The 21,212-nt window shown below is 41.9% G+C and overlaps 1 protein-coding gene across 1 annotated transcript in view; it reads left to right on the top strand.

Moving 5' to 3' along the window:
• Nucleotides 1–21,212, top strand: part of LOC133344242 (myomesin-2-like) — a 99,328-nt gene that overhangs the window by 13,322 nt on the left and 64,794 nt on the right. Inside the window, exons 7-12 of the mRNA XM_061554306.1 lie at nt 3,371–3,459; nt 3,574–3,630; nt 5,199–5,363; nt 15,145–15,306; nt 18,005–18,146; nt 20,596–20,786. Coding sequence (XP_061410290.1) covers nt 3,371–3,459; nt 3,574–3,630; nt 5,199–5,363; nt 15,145–15,306; nt 18,005–18,146; nt 20,596–20,786 — 806 coding nt within the window. The remainder of the gene's footprint in view (nt 1–3,370; nt 3,460–3,573; nt 3,631–5,198; nt 5,364–15,144; nt 15,307–18,004; nt 18,147–20,595; nt 20,787–21,212) is intronic.

Raw genomic sequence — 21,212 nt, 5'->3', positions numbered from 1 at the left:
TATTTATAACATCATAATCATGGTCATTGCTATCAGTAGATAGGAGGCAAAAAGTGTTTTATATTTATTCAGCAAAGAAAATGTACCCACATGGTACTTCCTGTACAATGTTAGTATGCATGGAAATTGCGTGAAAGAAACAGAGGCAGTTTACAGACAAAGGAACATTTGTCAGCAGTTGCCTTAGGTGTGAAGTTGTACGCAGCTACGGAACAAGACTAGGAGCCGTGCACAAACAATTACACTGGCCTGTCGATATCCCATCTCTGCTGAAGGCTCTGTAAAACAAAATCAATTGCCAACAAAAAGTGCTGATTATTTTGCTATGCCATCCTGATAAGTTATGAATTAGTAACTTGGAATTGGTCAGACATCTTGAAACAGGCGGGAGTCCCCAAACGCTACCCCACCGCATGCAGCCTGCCGATCACAAGACTTAATTAGTGTGAATGAGTACGTATTTATTAAATCACAGTGTTTGTACTAGAGGCACATTTGGCACGTTTGTTGTTAGATACCAGGCTTAATTTAGTTTCACGAGCAGTCTAAGAACTTTAGTCAGTAATTGTGATGTTATTTTTTGCTCACGAGATGTTGGCTTCAAATAAGAAAAAGTATGAGAAAGCTTGCTTCATAGGGGTCACTGGGAGCATAACTTGGCATATATGGAATGGAAATTATTCAAGAGGACATCCCACCGATTAAATTGGAGTGTTGAAATCAGCTGGTGTGCAGTGGCTTTACCATGGTCGATGATGGCGATGATGGTGTTACGAAAACAAAAAGAGACGATATGTTTTTCCAAATTGCAATCAATACAATTTAATAAATTTGTCATGATTAACTTAACATATGTATAAACATACAGTGAGGGAAAAAAGTATTTGATCCCCTGCTAATTTTGTACGTTTGCCCACTGACAAAGAAATGATCCGTCTATAATTTTAATGGTAGGTTTATTTGAACAGTGAGAGACATAATAACAACAACAAAATCCAGAAAAACGCATGTCAAAAAATGTTATAAATTGATTTGCATTTTAATGACGGAAATAAGTATTTGACCCCTCTGCAAAACATGACTTAGTACTTAGTGGCAAAACCCTTGTTGGCAATCACAGAGGTCAGACGTATCTTGTAGTTTGCCACCAGGTTTGCACACATCTCAGGAGGGATTTTGTCCCACTCCTCTTTGCAGATCTTCTCCAAGTCATTAAGGTTTCAAGGCTGACGTTTGGCAACTCGAACCTTCAGCTCCCTCCACAGATTTCTATGGGATTAAGGTCTAGAGACTGGCTAGGCCACTCCAGGACCTTAATGTGCTTTTTCTTGAGCCACTCCTTTGTTTCCTTGGCCATGTGTTTTGGGTCATTGTCATTCTAGAATACCCATTCACGACCCATTTTCAATGCCCTGGCTGAGGGAAGGAGGTTCTCACCCAAGATTTGACGGTACATGGCCCCGTCCATCGTCCCTTTGATGCGGTGATATTGTCCTGTCCCCTTAGCAGAAAAACACCCCCAAAGCATAATGTTTCCACCTCCATGTTTGACGGTGGGGATGGTGTTCTTGGGGTCATAGGCAGCATTTCTCCTCCTCCAAACACGGCGAGTTGAGTTGATGCCAAAGAGCTCCATTTTGGTCTTATCTGACCACAACAATTTCACCCAGTTGTCCTCTGAATCAGTCAGATGTTCATTAGCAAACTTCAGACGGGCATGTAGATGTGCTTTCTTGAGCAGGGGGACCTTGCGGGCACTGCAAGATTTCAGTCCTTCACGGCATAGTGTGTTACCAACTGTTTTCTTGGTGACTATGGTCCCAGCTGCCTTGAGATCATTGACAAGATCCTCCCGTGTAGTTCTGGGCTGATTCCTCACTGTTCTCATGATCATTGCAACTCCACGAGGTGAGATCTTGCATGGAGTCCCAGGCCGAGGGAGATTGACAGTTCTTTTGTGTTTCTTCCATTTGCGAATAATCGCACCAACTGTTGTCACCTTCTCACCAAGCTGCTTGGCGATGGTCTTGTAGCCCATTCCAGACTTGTGTAGGTCTACAATCTTGTCCCTGACATCCTTGGAGAGCTCTTTGGTCTTGGCCATGGTGGAGAGCTTGGAATCTGATTGATTGATTGTTTCTGTGAACAGGTGTCTTTTATACAGGTAACAAGCTGAGATTCGGAGCACTCCCTTTAAGAGTGTGCTCCTAATCTCAGCTCGTTAAGAGTGTGCTCCTAATCTCAGCTCGTTACCTGTATAAAAGACACCTGGGAGCCAGAAATCTTTCTGATTGAGAGGGGGTCAAATACTTATTTCCCTCATTAAAATGCAAATCAATTTATAAAAATTTTGACATGCGTTTTTCTGGATTTTTTTGTTGTTATTCTGTCTCTCACTGTTCAAATAAACCTACCATTAAAATTATAGACTGATCATTTCTTTGTCAGTGGGCAAATGTACAAAATCAGCAGGGGATCAAATACTTTTTTCCCTCACTGTAACATTAAACGCATAGTATACATAGGGTAGCCAAAAGTCAGGACACATGGTTATTTATTTTATTTTAACACTGGCTTAAAAAAAATGTATTATTCAAATTAATATTTTATCTGTTATCATTAATATTATTATTCTTCTTCCTGTGCGGATCAGCTCAAATTTGTCGTTTGCAAAACTTGACCAAGAACCAGAATGCATCGAGACAAAACATAATCGATGAACGTTCAAAGATTACACCTGCAATGTTACAAAAAAGTCCAAAATTCATTTAAAAAGAGAATTCATGCGTGCATTCATGTTAATAGAAGTCAGTTTGAACATAAAAAAAAAATGAAATAACCGTCTGTGATTTGTTAAAATAAATATAACTCTTTGTGGTCTTGACTTTTGGGCCATCCTGTATAATGCTGCAGCCGCACGTAATTTGACTATGTATAGTATATTTATCGTAGTAAATTAACGCGTAATTGAAATTAAATGAAGCTGGCCTCGCTGTTAGGCTTCACGTTGTGCATGCTAAACTGAGAAATGAGATTTGTCATTCATCTGGACAGTTTGTGTGCATTATTCATATGGCTGCTGGCCTTCGTGGTTGAATGCATTAAACAAAGTACATTTCTGAAATGGCTGATGGAAAAAAAAGAAAGTATGCATTCAAAAACCCACATTAACACTTGCAAAAAATCCACATATTTTCCGATTGTATGCAACATTTATTATCGTCAAATGCTATTTAACTGTATTGGTCAATACATTTTTTCCACGAAATTAAAGAACGCTTTATGCCATGTGATGGTTTGCAAATGTAAACTTTATACCTTGAACGTGTGTGCATGATCACCAATACCTCATGCTGTGTTGCATTTGCAGATGCGATTTGGATGACACTGCACAGTACAAAGCCTTCGCCATGAATGTTAATGGAGAAGCATCAACAATCGCTACGTTGGTCGTTAAAAGTGGGTATTCAATAGGGATCCACCACATTGATATTTTTTATCGTTATATAAATCATAGCGTGGCTGCTGCCGTATTTAAAGTTTGTACATTTGTGTTTTTCTCCAACCTCTTAGGATATCAAGGAGAAGCTGAACTTGCTCAGCCTGGATCTGTATGGCTCCCCATTCATAGTGAGAATTACACATCCTCATAATCATCGTCATCATCATTAGCAATGATCAGTCTATTTCTGGATTGAAGGCCTCTACAGTGTGTGTGCATTATTATTTGTGTGCATTATTCTCCAAACTGCCACCACCTCTCGGAATCCTGCAATGCGATAAGCCATCCAGCACCAGCAGAAAAACTCATGTCAGCACTCCATCTCCTCCGTGGGCGATCTCTCAGACACATTACACTCCTTGGCTGACACTACATTATAATCCTTAACCACTGGCCACCATCCTTCATAGCAACAAGTCTTGCGCATGCCTACTTACTTTTATTAATAGTTGTAATGTACCTGCTTATTTATTCTGTAGTACGTGTTCCTCTTTCTGCCTCTCGATGTAATCCCAAGTATGCATCTCCCCACGCTTTTTAGCATACTTTTTAGTGTTTACTCCTATATGTTTAATAAGTGACCATTTTCTGAACCATGTCATAGCAGGTAGTACATGCCGATTTAACATATTTTTGAGGTACTGTAAAGCCACTCGAGTCTAACAAGCAGGCCTTCACACAACAGAGGTGTAATGACCACCATCATTAAATTCAAGCAAGAAAATTACCATTGTTTTGTGTGCATGGGAATGTCCCATTTACCTGCTTAAAATGTGAATATCTTGTCCTGTTGAGCATTGGGGGAAGAGTAAAATATGATTTTGTGGCTCAATATGTACTGATATTTGGTCCATACATTGACACACGATGTTGTCTTCCTGTGAGCAAAGTCATCGAACATCTTTTTTCATTTAATTTGCATAAATTATCAAATGATATGATTGCTTATCATTATCATCCAATCAGCACACTGTCACGGGGGTGGCAGTGAGAATCTAAAAAGTACAGACTGCAAATACACAAAGAAACAAACACATTTAGGATGTACTACATTCCATGTAACATGGGCAAATGTACGTATCTATGTTCAACTTACTTGACACTGTACGTAACCAAGCATGGTAAACGGAGGAGCGGGGGAGTTTTCAATCTAGATTATTTAAATTGCATAGCTCCAGTGGCTTCCAAATATCGGAAGAAAGAGCGTTCTAGGCGACCGCATAAGCGCATGCGAAAGCGCCCAATTCAGTGGCCGTCTTTGTTCGATGGCCAGCCAATTACGTGTGTTTATAACTGAAAATAGTGAAAAGCCACATAACTGCCAACATCAAAATGTGTGTTTTTGTATTGCACACTCGAAATAAAGGACGTGGGCAGGTGCGCTAAATCGAGGGCAAACGTATTTATTGTGGTAAATCTGCAAAATGCAACAGCACGTGTGTCACACAGCAATTCTCAACCGAGTCGCCATTAACCACGTGACTGGTGTACAAGTCCGGTTAATCAATAGCCCTGCCAGCCACCCACAGGCCCAACTCAGTTATCGCATGCTGGTGTACACACGTGCATTGATGTACTGCACAGCACATAAGGACTTTCCCAAAACCACACTTTACTCCCTTGCTGCACGAGGAAATCATTAAAAAAGTGGTCCAATCCTAATGTGCCACATTTGTGCATTTTTTCTTTCTTTCAGTTCCGCCCCTTCTGCCCCTTCCCTACACCAAAGTCGACATCACAATCTTCGACAAGTTTGATGTCTCTTTTGGGCAAGAGGGTGAGGGAGTCACCCTGAGTTGCAAGGTGCTTCTGCATCCGAACCTCAAGCGCTTCCAGCCCGAAATGCAATGGTGGCGTGATGGTGAGCACACCAGGAGGACATTTCTCCTTTCCTCTATCCCCTTCCCCAACTCCCCACCATGAACATAACATCGCACCATACAGGTGGTCAACCCTGGCTTTTGTTAATACGCTTGTGAAAGGTGTGTGTAAATCTTCACGGCGATTGATGCATGGTAAAGATTTACACTTAACGGGGTTACGAAATTGTATGCCATAGCTAACAGATGGAGGCATAGATGGAAAAACACACAGCTGTGTGAATTGATGCAGCCAGATTAAAGATGAACACCACTTTATGTAGTCTTTGCCCTTGTTCATTTTTGAACAACCTGTTACCCTTTAATGCCGGGTCACGAGTCTAAGGCAATTGGCAAAAATTGTAGGTCTGAAAAAGCTAGGTTTCAGGTTAGTACCACATTGGTATTCATTCACGCGTCCACACAAAATGGTCACGAAAATTGAGGACAATAAGGATGATAGAACAAAATACAGTCCTTCTTTAATGCACAAATATGGCGCATGCCATGTTTATAAAGCTCTATGTAAACTAAGAGATAAAAGTGTTGTAAGAAATGAAAGCTATAAAATATTTGCGTCTCAAATGTTGACTGTTTGATATCGCAGTTTTATATGATTTAGATCATTACAAAGCAATCGATCTCAAATGATCCATACAACCTCATACAATGTATTCATTTTGATACAAAGGCAGGTGTGTTAAACTGAGGTGTATCCCCCCCCCCCTATGAATCTGGCATCCCAGCTTAATTTTTTCAGCCATGGCTAACATCACTGGCAAGTTATACTTGAAGTGGTGCTTGGCCTACACTGACACAGTGTTCGCAGACCTTCATCCAGAAGTGAATTGAAAAATGGCTGAAAATGATTTAAACACTTTCACTTTCAATTGTATACATTTCATTTTTAAGATAATGGGTAATTTTTTTTATGGAGGGCTTTTCCATGTTGGCTTCTGCATAGATTCTGCATTTTATTCTCATTGGACAGGGTGCATTGCATCCAGCGATATATTGCGTTTTGTGTCAACTAACCTCTTCATAGGTAAGGCTATGAAGAGGTTAGTTGATGGTCACGGGAATTGTGAAATGTAATGAAGTCGGTGAAAACTTGGAAATTACTGGAGATAGAACGATTAGGTGCTTCCATTCAAAAATTATGTAGCTCGTGTGCTGAGAATACAATTCCGTACATTCACAGCCCCACCTTATTCCCTGCTATTGCTATGAATTATCGGTCCCCCCCCCCCCCAAAAAAAAAAAAACTTTCAGCTTAAAAGCTTACAAAACATTACCATGACAAAAGTGTAGCCTTACTCATCAGCAAATGCTAAATCACTGACGATGTTGCCACTGGAGTTTCTGCCACATGGCGGCTAATACTCGGCCGCTTGAATCACGCAATCCAGCCTTGGAAGCATCTCGCTTTAGCTAGGAGTCGCGAAATTGGAAAACTATTGCAACTGTTCCAATACTGTTTGGCCAAGCATATGACTGCACACGTGCATCAGTAATTGCTTGACATCAAGACACTCAACAGAGAGCTACTAGTTAAAAGAAAAATCCTATATACTCAATCTGTAATGCATCGCTGAACTAACACCCAATTCTGCCTCTCCCAAAAAAAATATCTTGTGCAAAACAGGACTCTTATCAGGCAGACTTCTGTGGACTGATTTAACATTTAATGTAATGAGGGCGAATGCTTGCCTCGGTGAGCACACCACGGGTCCGATACGGGAATAGTGAAGAGATGCGCGATCGAAAAATGTGGGGTTGCTCAGGACATTCTCAAATCACACTTGGGTGATTAGATCGGCAGAGAGACGCACCGTGAGGGGGTAAATAACCTATAAAGGGTAACGCAGTCTCAAATGTGAGTGCACATGGACTTCATGCATTTCTGGGTGAGTTGAAGAACCTTCCGTCACTTCAACTGGCGCATACATCTTTGTAACAATCCTAAACGGTCCAGCACACTTAAATGCAATTGTACGTTCATTGAAATAACAACCTAATACCTTGGTATGGGGTCTTTTAACCTAGATTACGCAAAAACTATGTTGTTTTATGGAATGCGGTGCACACGCACGTTATTCCATGTATGTATGTTGAACTTATTTTGCACAATATGTAGCCAAACATGCTAATCGCAATGTACAAGAAAAAATCCTCACACAGATATCACCTCCAAAAAATACGTATCTCCAAAAGTATTCGTTTAATTTAACATGTAAGTTATCACAGACAACATTCTATTTCTGATATTTTTATATATATATTTGAAACCTATAAAATGTTATTGTATTACATTTTACGTGTAGGCACAGGGATAGGTTTTGCATCGTGGGTGCTGAGTAGAATATGACTTGGTACTTCACTTGTTTTAGAACACATACAATTATTGTGGTAGAGAACATGTGTAAAATCCCTTTTCAAACTCATATAGCAAGGGATTTCCACGTCAATTTGTCATGCACCCACTGCACTGCAATACGCACAATAATTGACAGTCTCTTTCGATCCCACTTAGTATCTTGACATCAATTAGGCAGCCTGCTAGGAGCTGTCCACTGAATCAGATTTCTTTGGATATGCCCTGCATTCACACCCAAGCTCCAATTAGCACGGTTGGCTACGCACGGTGCAAAAAAAGTTAAACAGACATGCACGCTTGTTTTAACAGTTTCGGCAAACTACTTCACATAACGCAAACAGTTAAATAAATAGAAAAAATTCCATGGCGTAGTCAGCTAAGCTGTGCTAGCCAAACAGTATGAGAAGAGTGCACACCCTTGTCCACATTGGAGCAACAGTCAAATAATGTATTGATCTGTGTAACGAGCAGCCCTCATTCCTCAGGCAGACGCTTAACTGCAGAACATGAATCAATTGGGGTAGTGTTTGCTATCTTCACAGTGGGGCATCTGTTTGTTCGCATGTTAACACAATGTAAGTCAGGGGTCTTTAACCCAGACCAACGGTGCTGTTCGCCTACCTAGGAGAAGTCCAAGTTGTTGCGTCTGTGTGCGTCCTGCAATGCAGCAGCAGCTGTTGCGTTGATTGAACACTACCCCGTCGCCAGTGCTATGCCATTATTGCGAGCTGTTCTGGATGCCGCTGTTGTGTTTTCTACTGAGCGTCTACATCCGAACGGTTGCTCACCACAGCGTGAGCAGAATGAGGCCCTGTGAAAGGTCCAAGGCTTGCGTGGGTACGAGGTGGATTGTTCGCTTCGTGAGATTATAAGAGATGACAGCCACTTGGGCAGGCCTTCGCGCAGGAGTGGATTGACCATGGCTGATTATGATGAAAATTAGATCTCCCTGATTCTCGATATTTATTTCAAATTTCAAACTAAACTGTCCACGTGTACTGTGTTTTACATATAGGTGGCAAAGATATGGTATACGCAGCATATATAACTCATCAAATTAGTATTTAAAATGTGAGTTTCATGGTGGCAGATGCACATTCTGCTTCTTAACAGCGCAGACATTGCTTGTCTCAATGAGGCGACATTTAGCTTCAATTTATCGACCCATTCTGTGAATACAACTAGGCCAAGGGCCTGTGCACTGATATTCAATATAACTGTCTGGTCACATTACATCTGTAATCATTTAAAGTTTATTTACACGTATATCCAGTATGCCTTTGCTGCAAATGCCACAATTCAGTGCATTAAAAATTAAAACAAATCTACCCTCAAAACCACCCTGCTTATTTTCGTTTTACCTTTTTCTAAACAAAGCTCTAGACATTTCACCATGTCATGCCATTTCAAATAATTGTGATCTTCAAGGTCACTTAAATGCTAATGTCCATTAGTTTGGCTCAGAGACAAAATCCATCCATCTTTGACTACTTTTCACGAGAGCTCGATCACACTCTCCCAAGTGGGTATACAGCAATGCAGGTTCGTTCACACAAACTAAAGTTGCCTAAAAACATTGTTAGGCATTTTTATATCCGAGGGTCTTTTGGGGATTCTGGATACACCAGAGTAACCAGCACAACTTTCATCAGTTATTATATTGGTACAACGATCCTATGCGCTATTTACTCTAGTTCTTACCAAGTACGGCTTTATGAGTGGATTTTCTGTATGTGGACATGTTCCCTTGGTATCATACTAAAGCAGACTGGACTTGCCATCCAGGGGTCACTGGCTTGTTTCGATCTCCCTGGCACAGCATGGGTACACCACAGATTCATCGATCGGTCACGTGCAGTGGGGTAACATGTAGGTATGCCACCTCTTCCAAGAGGTCTGGCCAGTATGGAAGAGAAGGTCTAAATGCCCTCTAGAAAGGTTTTCTAGAGCTCCCTCTCATGGAGGCTCGTCCGCCTGTAGTGACGTGAGCAATTGCTTACAGAGATGCACCATTATCTGATATACAGTATTTAATTCTACGTTGCTTTACGCGACTCTCAAGTTTGTTATATGCTGAACAAGTCAACATCATGTTTCGATTTAAAGCTTTCGTGACTGCAGGGATTCATCTTCTTGGTTCTTTCGGTAAAGTCACGTAGAAGGGAAGTAATAAAATAATAAAAATAAAACATAATAAAATCATTCTCACGACGTTTCGGCCTTTTGTTAATGCTACCCCCTACCCCCTCCCTTTGATGCTGCTAATCCTGCATAATGCATGGGCATAATATGACTTTGAAACCCCCCCGCCCACCTCCTACGCATTTCCCATAAATATGCTAAATTCCTCTTGATATGCAAATTATTTTGTCAAGGCGCTCTTCTTCCATATACGCTCCAAGCTTGGCAGTGTTTCATTCTTCACTTGAAGACGGCTGCTTGCGTTGTGGCCCAAACGTCGTGAGAATTATTTTATTATGTTTTATTTTTATTATTTTATTACTTCACTTCTACGTGACTTTACCGAAGGCACCAAGAAGATCAACGTCATGTGTTTGTGATTTTTGCCAATATCACAGGCTAATATACATGCAGCCAAGCACCATTATTTGATGGATTACAAGAACAAATAGGAGTTCTCAACAAATATTGTTATCCTTCAACTCTTTGTAAATAAATATCTATATTGTAATTGAGCTAACGTAACTATTTATATATAATGCAAGAGTAATTTGGATATCACTGCATGAGTAAACATATTTCACATTGCATTCACGTATGTTGAACTTCTTTCGCACCGTACGTAGCTAACCGTACTAATTGGCGGTGCGGGGGAAGGACAACAAAATAAACACTAAAAGCAGTTATAAACACAAAAATGAATTATGTATGCTCGTTCCTATTTAACGAAAATGTGTTTTGAACAAAGATTAGAAATTATTAAAAAGCGACAGACCAATGCACTTTTTTTCTTGAAAAATATACCTTTGACAACAACGACATGATAGCATTGTTTGATGAGTATTAATCTCATTTTAGACAATTTTCTATTCATATTTACATTGGTGTATTTCTGGTACAGATCTGTTTCTATGAGAATAGTATTTGTAAGCTTTTCAAGTGACATACTGGTAAATTGTGCATTTCCAATGCATGAATCAATTAAAAGTAGTTTTTTTATGTGATGACTTCAATTGTGATTACTGACACATTACGTTTTGTTGAACAGAATGCTTGGTACTGGTAATTAATTTGATGGATCTACATTAGTTGAGCTCATGTATTATTATGCTTGAGGACGAGTCCTAATTATTGTGAAGTACTACTTTCGGTTTTCCAGGGTTTGTCTCATGATGTGATTAGGATGTGGTGCACATAATGACAATCTACCATACCCATATCTACAGGTTAGGTTTTGTTTCTTGGCATTACATATATATGTGTAAACACACATAATGCAAAGACAAAAAACATAAACGTCATAGCATACGGACACTTATACATACCCAGATTGCTCCGAGTTAAAAACAATCCACGTGGTCAAAAGGTTGCTTGGCACGAAGGGTGCAATTATCGACAGTGACATGCCTGGATAGGATTCATTTTTTTAATTGCACCATAACAATTGTGATGCGCAGCAAACGCGGTGAAAATCCATTTTAATAATTACAGAGGCTATCATTTGTGGAATGTGTAGTGACACTGAGAATGTGAAATAAAAGTTCTGGTATAGAACGATTGTATTACACACATGGCAAACTGCATGATGGATCACGCGTTATTCGCTCTCTAATTGCATATTGCATACTGGAGCTTACCTGTCACCACCTCCATACTATTCGTCTCTAATTTTGTAGTGAGCTCATTTAAATAACTGTCCTAATAATGTAATTGCAATTATGACAGTAGTCATGAGAATGATGAAGTCCTCTGCTCATGAGTCGTAACAATGATGAAACCAGTATACAATTATTATTCTTAGGGTCTTTCAGTGAAGCCACGTAGATAGAAGAAAAATAATAATAAAAAATATCACGACGTTTCGATCGCAGCACAAGCAGGCGGGAGAGCTACTGAGGCAGGAAAAAATTAAAAGAGCGTGAAAGCTGCTAAGGCAGGATGTTATAAAGCAGTGGCGGCTCCTGCAAAATCTCTCAGGGGGGGCAAATGTCTGGATGATTGATAAGGATAAGGTCCACCCATGCAATGGATAAATTAACAGCTTAAGCATGTAAAGGCAACTTCACTTCTTTAATATTAATGAAAAATAAAGTGACTCTTACAATACATCTTGTTTGTTTCTATATTCACTATTATTACAATCCACTCAGTTTCTTTTATTAAAGATTCCACTAGGTGGCGACAAATAATATTGTTGACTGAAACGTGCTTACGTATGATGACGTAAGCACGTTAGTGCGAGCCCTCCCGGAAGCCATAGAGAATGCATTGCAGCGCCCGCCGTTTGAAAAAAAAAAACATCTTTGAATGTAAGTCTATGGGAACACTCTGGGCGATTCTCAGCCGGAGTGAAATCGCCCAAAAAGAGGCGGTACTCCACAGAACGTGACATGACGCTGATTGGACTATATCCAGAGGCACAGTAACGGCTCGCGTAACTCTGTGGTTGAATGAGATTTGTAATGCGTCGCCCAATCGCCCTAATGAAGAAACTGCCCCTGTTATAAAGGTTTGAGATCGGGTGTAGCCAAAGGGTCATAAGCGAAGTAGGCGGGGCTAGAGATTAAATTTGCATGTCAATGTAGGATCAGAGAGCTGAGCTACCTCCACGACGACACAGCTGTGAAAGTGGCCATTGTATTGTGATCCATTAGCATGTTAATGTAAGAAAAACTAAAACCACCGCCACATCGAGGAAAACGAGCAACGGTGGCTGTGTTAGTGAGACATTTAGCCTGTTAATGTAAAGACATTTAACCTGGTAGATTAGCATGTCAATGTGAGAAAAACGAGAGCCACCGCCACATCGAGAATAACGAGCAACGGTGGATGTATTAGTGAGACATTTAGCCTGTTAATTTTAAGACATTTAACCTGGTAATGTAACTCAGAGAGTCGAAAATAACTGTTAACATCAGCAGGTAGGATGGAAACATCACAGCCAGTTATGACTTAAACTGGTTAATAACGTCCTTCCAATGATTGCACAGTTTGTACCCATCTTCTCGGTTGAAATTGTGTCTGTGTTTATATATCTGGATAGCTTCATGAACGAATCTTTGCTGATAGCCAGTGGGTTTGCAGAGTACCTTCATCTTGGAAAAATCTATTTCATGTGTGCCCACAGCGTTAAAACAATGATCAGACACGGCTGAGCTATTGGTTCTACCGTGTTTCAGATCTGTCTTACGTTCACGAACACGGTCCGAGACATGTCACTTATGATAATTGGTTCTTTACCCTTCTATCTGGCAACAAAACTGACACCTTTTTTGCAAGGAGTCATGGTTGCATAGACCGCAATACCTGCAGTCATAATACAAACAAAAGAACATAACTCTGATAATGTGCACTGTCCTTGAAGTTGATTGGTCCACACCCGAGACAGCTTTCCTTCGAGCCTAGTCTCATATGGGTTGGACCAGATGACGCCAAAAGGCGCACAACTCAAAGACAATGGCACCATCAGAGAATCGCATTGCAGCGATTTCCGATCTTGCCACGTCTGCAGGAATGTGTCCCAAACCCTTATAGGCTACGTCAACCTGGGCAATGATATAATCAACTGGGATGTGTTTAGGGATGACTGCGAAATTCAACCGTTTACCTTAAACCGATTTTAGGTTGTCGGAAATCGGGCTGTTGTCACCGTCTAACTTTTGAATGTGTGGATCTGGCTTCTTCTTGGAAAGAAGGTTGAACTTGGAAATTAGGTTATCTTTGCATTTAGCTGACGTTGAGGTGGCTGAAGAGACTGTCATTTTATCTAAATGGTCCCAATCAGATGTATACATTTTTTCTGTTAATGTTAAGTGTGATTGCAAGAGAGTCTTGTCTAAATTGTCTAGTTCAAATCGGATCAATCTTATTCTCTCTGGGATTAGGGCTAGGCCGGCCCTGAACAAGATCCGTTTAGCATTAAGAGAAGTGACAGCAGCAGATGTCAGTGGAAAGGCGATCGGTATTACCTTAGTGTCTTGGCATCTCTTCAGAAATGTGATCGACTCGATCAGATGAGCCTTATTGTCTCGAAGTTTGTTAAAATATCAAATAGTTACGTGGAAAACATCCCCGTAGAGGCGGATAAATCCTGACTTAAAGCCTTCGTGACTGCAGGATTTCATATTCTTTGGGTCTTTGGTCAAGCCACTTAGAAAAAAAAAATCACGACGTTTCGATCGCAACACAAGCAATCGTCATCAGGTGAAAAAATATCGCAGGAGAGCTACTGAGGCAGGACAAAATATAGCAGGAGAGCTGCTGAGGCAGGACAAAATATAGCAGGAGAGCTGCTGAGGCAGGATGTTATAAAGGTTTGAGATGGGTGTCGCCCAAGGGTCGTAAGTGAAGTGGGCGGGGCTTGAGATGAAATTTGTATTGTGCGGTTTGCTGCTGAAGGGACATACCTGTGTATATATATTAACCTTCACAATTATTTATTTATAGAGTAATTTTTTTTCACGGAGTACGTGCAAATGAGAGGCATACTTACTGTGCAGATAAATAAGTGGCCTTGGGCAGAACACATCGCAAGAATGGATGGTCCAGGAAGAGAAAGTGGCGACAGAATGGCATCAGAGAATGTACCACCGTAAAGATGGAGTGATAGCATCAATCCGTTTCCAGGAGTGAGATGTATTGTGGCATTGGAGGACCATAAAGGATGGCAACATTATGGGATTCAACAGTGGATATGCAATGGCTGATGATGGTGATACATTTTGTTCAATGATGTATTATGCAATTCGGATTAAAGTTCTGATTTGTATTATTGCATCATATCTTTCAACGTGGCATATTGATAATTCTAAATTATTGCACGTTGAATGCCAAATATAGCACTGAATGAGAAAAGTTCGCAATTATTCCCCAGTGCAAAAAAATAATACAGCTCTGCAGTGAACAATAAAACAAATAATGTCGGAAGAACAATAACGTATCATGGAATGCTTTTCAAAAAATACTGTCTTTGTATGTGTGCGTACAAGCGTGTTTATGTGATATTGAGGCTATGCAGGGGATCTTTGTCTTTGTGCGCACACGTGTGTGTGTGAGCAGTAGTGCAGGCGTGGTTCTGGCCACCCACACCCCGTGGTATACCGTGCCGGCCTTTATAGGTGCCACTCATCAAATCGCTTGTTTTAACAGTCTGTTTACAGGTTACACGGGGGGGAGGGGGATCTTTGTCCTCCGTTCTCCTGTGTTGCTTCCTGTGCTGAATGCAGAGGCCCGCGTGGTGGACTCCCAGTGGGCGCAGACGTACTGGAGCGGAGAGAAGGCCACCCTGAGTCTGCCACACCTCCACAAGGACGACGAGGGCCTCTACACCTTGCGCGTCGTCTCTCGCGGATGCTCCCAGCAGCACAGCAGCTACCTCTTTGTGCGAGGTGATGGAACCCCCCCCCCCCCCCCACCGACTGCAGCAATCGGCATTGTCAAGAGCCTGGCTTGAACAGCGGTGTGGTGACTTAAATTATTAGCTCAGTTGGGGACGAGGGACGCGGTTGCGGCAATATGTTAGGTGGGGCCCCCGATATTTGATTTGTCTTACTGCTCTCATGAAATGAAAGTAAAATGTGGAATGTAAATGAAAGCATTTCCATAAAAACTGAAACAAATTTAAACCGTCTTTTAAATACCTGTCTGTAATTTTACACTGTTGTTGAAAACATAGTGGTTGTCAAGGGAGCCCCAACTCGTAGCTTTGGCCACCAGTGGTGGCAGGACACCTCCTGCCCCCAAGCTCGTTATTCTACTGCCCTTGAATTTTAGACACCTTGTACACTAACCCCACGACTTCCAGCCCTTGGAGCGTGACCCAAGGGATGCCATTCAAAACCCAGGAAGCAAGGGCAACAGAATGAGTAACACTATTATTTAACGTGGTGGCAAATATTGTCGTCATTATCATCAGACACGATCAATCCACTGATAGATGAAAGCACCCTCCAGGTCACCACCACCTCTCACAATCCTGCGACTCCAACATTGGCTAAAACTCTCTGGCTGGATAACCTGGTTAGAGTCCTGTCTGTGATAGAGAATGGAGGGTGAGGGAGAGAGATCAAGGAGAGAGGAGAGGGACAGAGGAGGGAGGAAGAGATGGACAAGTGCGGCGAGAGAGTGAAAGGGCATGAAACAGAGAGGAAAGCAAGATAGCAAAACAGAAAGAGGACAGTGATAGATGAGGGAGCGGCAAGAGAGATCGAGAGGGGAAAGTGAAACGTGAGAATAAGGAGAGTGAGGGTGAGAGTAACGGGAGAGAGATAGGAGGTGGGAAGTGGGTGAGATATAGTGGAGGTAGGAGACAGAAAGGGTCGTAGTTCGGGTGTGTCGGTCATCGCCATGAGTTGACCACACTTCACCAAGCTGGTCAGTGCGAGTTTTTGAAGGGAACGAAATTCATCTCGGCTATCTCGGAGTACCTGAGGGGTATGGGGTTCCCCTATCCACCACAGTGACTCAGGCCTACAAGGCTCCCAGGCCTCCTTACCCCAACAAGGCATTGCACCGTCAAGAAGGATACATATCGTAACTTTATTTTTTTACTTCACTATGAGAATGTATGTGGTACTGATCCTTTGGCAGAGGGTACCGAATCCCTTCCATTTCCACCAATGCTATGAGTCTGCTTCCCATCACCTCACAAAGGTCCACATGCTAGACATGGAATTTTTGTTCTGCTGTCGCGTTTATTGATTCGCCTCATTGTTTTGTCTTGTCAGTTTTGATTTATAATGGCCTCAAGGACTGCGCCATTTGTTTGATTTCTATTAATTCCCCAAAATAAAGCGCCTCTGCGTTCAGCACCATCTGTGCTGTCAGTCAAACTTTCACCACGTTTATGATCATTATCGTCATTATTAACAGTATGCATTTTTTTAAATTTTACAATGAATTAATAATTGACAACTGTAAATTAATCATTGACAACTCACAATCATTGACATCTCACCTAGGACTATTAAGCATGGTAAATGAAAATAAGGACAATTTTCAACTAAAGTTGGCTAGCACATTGGGTCCAGATGACTGCCTTTTCGTGATGGGCCTTGGATTACGACCAAAAACACCAGCTGGCTGATTTGCCACAGGCTGCATGCACTAACAAAGCTCCACTTAAGCAAATGGATGAGACACAACAATGGTGTTAACCCAAGTAAGTCTTGAGCATGTGGCTTTTCAGGCTTGAGTAGCCTGACATGTGCAAGTGGGAGGTGGGGAGTCGGGGGAGGGCATGCATGTCGTACCCTGAGTCAAACCCGCTTCAAATGTAAACTCCAAAAGTAGTTTGCAAACGCGTGTGTGCATCAGTACTTTCGCCCAAGCAAACAGATAGGTGTGCTAAAAAAGCATACAAGGCTACCAGGGTGTTCACCCCACCCGTCTTCTCCAAATAATGCCTCCAATGTATAGTACAATTTAAGGATGAATGATAGCCACTTCAAAGTACAATGTCTCTGACTTGTTTTACGAAAGAAATGCTTGGATTGTGTTGAGTAATCTGTCGGCGAAGAGTGTCACAGTGTGTATAAATACTCTTTGGTTCTATCGGTAAAGTGACGTAGGTAGAAAAATAAAATGAAAATAATGTATCACGACGTTTCGATCGCAACACAAGCGGGAAAAAAAACCCGGCAGTGGAACTGCTGAGCCTGTGTATAGAGATGTATAGTTTGCATTTAAAGAAATACCTTTCAAATGTATCATCATATTCAGACCAAACGTGGAGGAAAGTTCAGACTCAGATTTTGTCAAGGAAAGCATTTGAGCCGATGCTGCTGAAAGAATGAAAACGTTGCTTTAATCATCCTCCTCTGTAAACCCAGCAATTTAAATAGGTGCACTGCAATTGGTCATTCGGCAGGTTGCGTGTGTTGTGATAAAATGCGGGCACTCTGATCTCTTCTCAGGACTCTGGCCAGTGTGGAAGAGTAGGCCAAACACCCTCGGAAGATTCCCACTGTAGTTCCCTCTTTGTTGTGATGCTCTTCTGCCAGCAGCGGTGTGAGCAAGCGATTGCAGGGTTTCACCTCACGTCAAATTAAACTTGCTGGGCACACTCCCATCCCCCCCTTTGTGCAGATGGAAAGGCTGAGGTGGCCGGTGCCCCAGCTGCCGCCCTGGATGTCGAGTGTCAAGAATCAAACCGCAACTATGTCCTTCTCTCATGGAAGCCACCCAGTGCAGAGGGTGGCAGTCATGTGGTCGGTTACTACATTGAGAGGTAAGAGAAAAGGCAACACTGTGTCCTCTGTCATGTGTTTGAGAACATTTTACGTGATAACAAATAATAAGAACAGGTTGAACACGTAGGCTTTCGTGACCAATATTATCCACAATAAAAGTGTTTTTGGGTTAGATCACGTGAATATGAATGTGTCGTTAAACCCGCTACCACCCGACACAGCCAATGTATAAGCTTGAAGCTGGTTGTAATTACCAGCGCGAAACGTCATAAAGCAACACAGGTGTGGTTTACTCTCCAACACACCTCTGCGCTCAAGTAATAACCAATAGGCAGATTTTGTTTCAGTGACAAAGCTTACTAATTGGCTGTGTTGGGTGGTCGCGGGTTTAACAACACATTTACTAACCCAAAAAACCTTGACTGTGGGAAATAAGAATAGACTTTACCGTTTCTCGCAATAAAATAGGTGTTAAGATGTTCAAACACCAAATTTATACCTATTACAAGGCATCAAGTCTGCAGTAACCACACATACTTGTGGCAAAAAATGCAAACAAACATTCCCTGATAAAAAAAAATTGTCTTTGAAACTGATTGTCCTACACCAGATGCAGACTTTTTATGGCCTTGTTTCGCCAGTGTTTGACCAGAGAACGCCCAAAAAGGCGAACGGTGCAAAGGCAATGCAAGTATCAAAGTATTCATAGCTCGGGTTGAGCAGTTATATCTATGTGTCCTTTTTGGCAATGTCAATTTTTTTTTTTGGCAATGTCAATCTTTGATCTGAGATTTCTTCTCAGCCCACACATTTTAAGTTATGGTCCACATTGAGATTGCACCGCGACCAGTTTATATATTTACATATTACGTGTTATTTCAATAATTATTGATGACATATCCCACACAGCTACGTACGGTGCGACATGAGTTCAACACACATACACAATGAGAACTGTTGAGAAAGGAGGGCTTGGGCAAAACACGTTACTCGAAAAAACTGTGGCAGATGGGCAGTATAAATGACAGGGTGGCAACCAAAGCACGGAGCACCCCTGAGAGGACGTCAACCGGGGAGATAAAGTGATGAAATAAATTTGTATGTGGGTGTGTTAGGGGGATTATCAAATGACTGAATCGTGAGAGATGGCCACGTCTTAGGGAAGCCAGCAGTGGATTGACCAAGGGCTTCCGATGATGAACAATTATGTTTTTAGCAACAAAATACAATCGCTACTCTTAATCAAAGCTTGCCTCTTTTCACGTATAAATTCCACGTGTCCAATTGTGTTAAGTCAATGTTACAAGTAACACAGGCTCAGATTCTTTCAACTCCAATTTAACTTGTTTGTGTTTTTGTACTTACAATGCAAATTATTTTTTAAACAGAATTCCACTCACAAATTATAAAACGAGTGAAATTAATTTTAACGTATGCTGTTAATCTTTACTAAACGGTAGTCGTGTTTTTTTCGCTCCATTTTTTCATCATCCATCCAATGGCATGACAGTCCACAAGCGTCTGGCAGCAGTCCTGCACTTTTGGCGATCACCATCAGATAGCATCTGCGCCGATCTATGCCATTCCTCTCTGTTCTCGTTTCTCTTCAACTGGACGAGTTATATTGTTTCTCTGTCATCCTCTACGTCTGCCCCCCTCATCTGGCATTGCCATTGCATTTGCTGTGTTCCTGTTTACGTGGAATTCTTCTGACATGGCCATGCCATCTCAGTTTGCATTGCTCGATTTGTTTTTTGTACAGTATCGTTATTATTGTTAATCACAATGATTGATGTCTACTATTACACAGAAAAAAATGTAGATAAAAGCAACTAGTTTAATGGGGGAAAACTATTTTAAACTACGAACAAAACTATTTCTATTTTACCAGATAAGATCCACTGAGCTATATAGCTCACAAATGATAACTCAACGATGTGGCTTATCACGTGGAAATGTATAGCAGCCAAATCCTGTAAACGCATGTTAATGAATTTGGAGGGAAAAAATCAAAGGACCTGGAGAAAAATCCACGCGACCACGGGGAGAGAGCAGTGCCAGATTATCCTAGTAGCAAAAGTAGCATATGCTACGTGCCCCGCACTTTTAAGGGCCCCGCGCTAAATGCTTTCAAGCTATCAATTCCGGTTTAGTGATTCTGCACTTGCTCTATTACTATAATACTCTACTGCCTTCGACTTTCATGAACGACTGGGTGTTTAGGGTTAGCGATTTGGCGTATTATCTGGCTGCATAGCAAATTAAAAAATACAATTACTTTACTATGCAAGTAAAAAAATGCGTGTTTTAATATTTGTTTTTTAGGGCCCTTTTGTAACATATGCTACAGGCCCTGCACTAGCTTAATCCGGCACTGGGAGCGAGAGCATGCAAACTGCAACAGGCGTCAGGGTCGGGATCGAACTCACGACCTCCATGTATACCAGACGAGCTAGTTGACATCTCGCCCTTCTGTGCTACCCACAGGTGTGAGGTGGGCACCAAGAACTGGGTGAAATGTAACGACGCGCCCGTCCGCTTCACGCGCCACCCCGTCGTGACGGGCCTCACCGAGGGGAAGTCGTACCAGTACCGTGTGCGTGCCGTCAACAAGGCGGGCATGGGCGCCCCTTCACGTCCCACCGAGCCCATCCCCGCTGTCGACCCCGCCGACCTAGGTCAGACCCAGCGTCGCCCGCGTGCCGATGTCAAATCGTGCACGGCGCTCGTAGGCTCCAAAGGGGATCGATGTAAACAGGCATGATCCTCTAACTTGTTTTGTCACTGCCGTCCCCCCCTGCCACCCCCCCCCCCCAAGTTAGAATTCCAATTGTGAGTGAAATGTCTATTTTAGACTACCACTTGACAGATCATTTCCCGTGGAAAAGTTGTTTAAATAACGTTGTATCCACGCTCGGTGTTTTGCGACAGACAGATTTGCGGAGAAATCCTCCTGTTTCGTTCGTAAATAGAGGGATAGATGTGATGTCGTCACTTGTGAGACCATCACGTGCGAAGGCCGGGGGGTGTGGGGGGGTGTTAATGAATGCATATAAATTACAATAGGTATTCATTACCGGTTGGGTCATTGATACTAATTGTAA

The sequence above is a fragment of the Lethenteron reissneri genome, chromosome 19 (genome assembly GCF_015708825.2).
Source record: "Lethenteron reissneri isolate LAM-NWPU_2019-01 chromosome 19, ASM1570882v1, whole genome shotgun sequence".
Taxonomy (NCBI): Eukaryota; Metazoa; Chordata; class Hyperoartia; order Petromyzontiformes; family Petromyzontidae; genus Lethenteron; species Lethenteron reissneri.
Note: the sequence above shows the minus strand (reverse complement) of the source record. Positions and strands in the feature narration are given on the sequence as shown.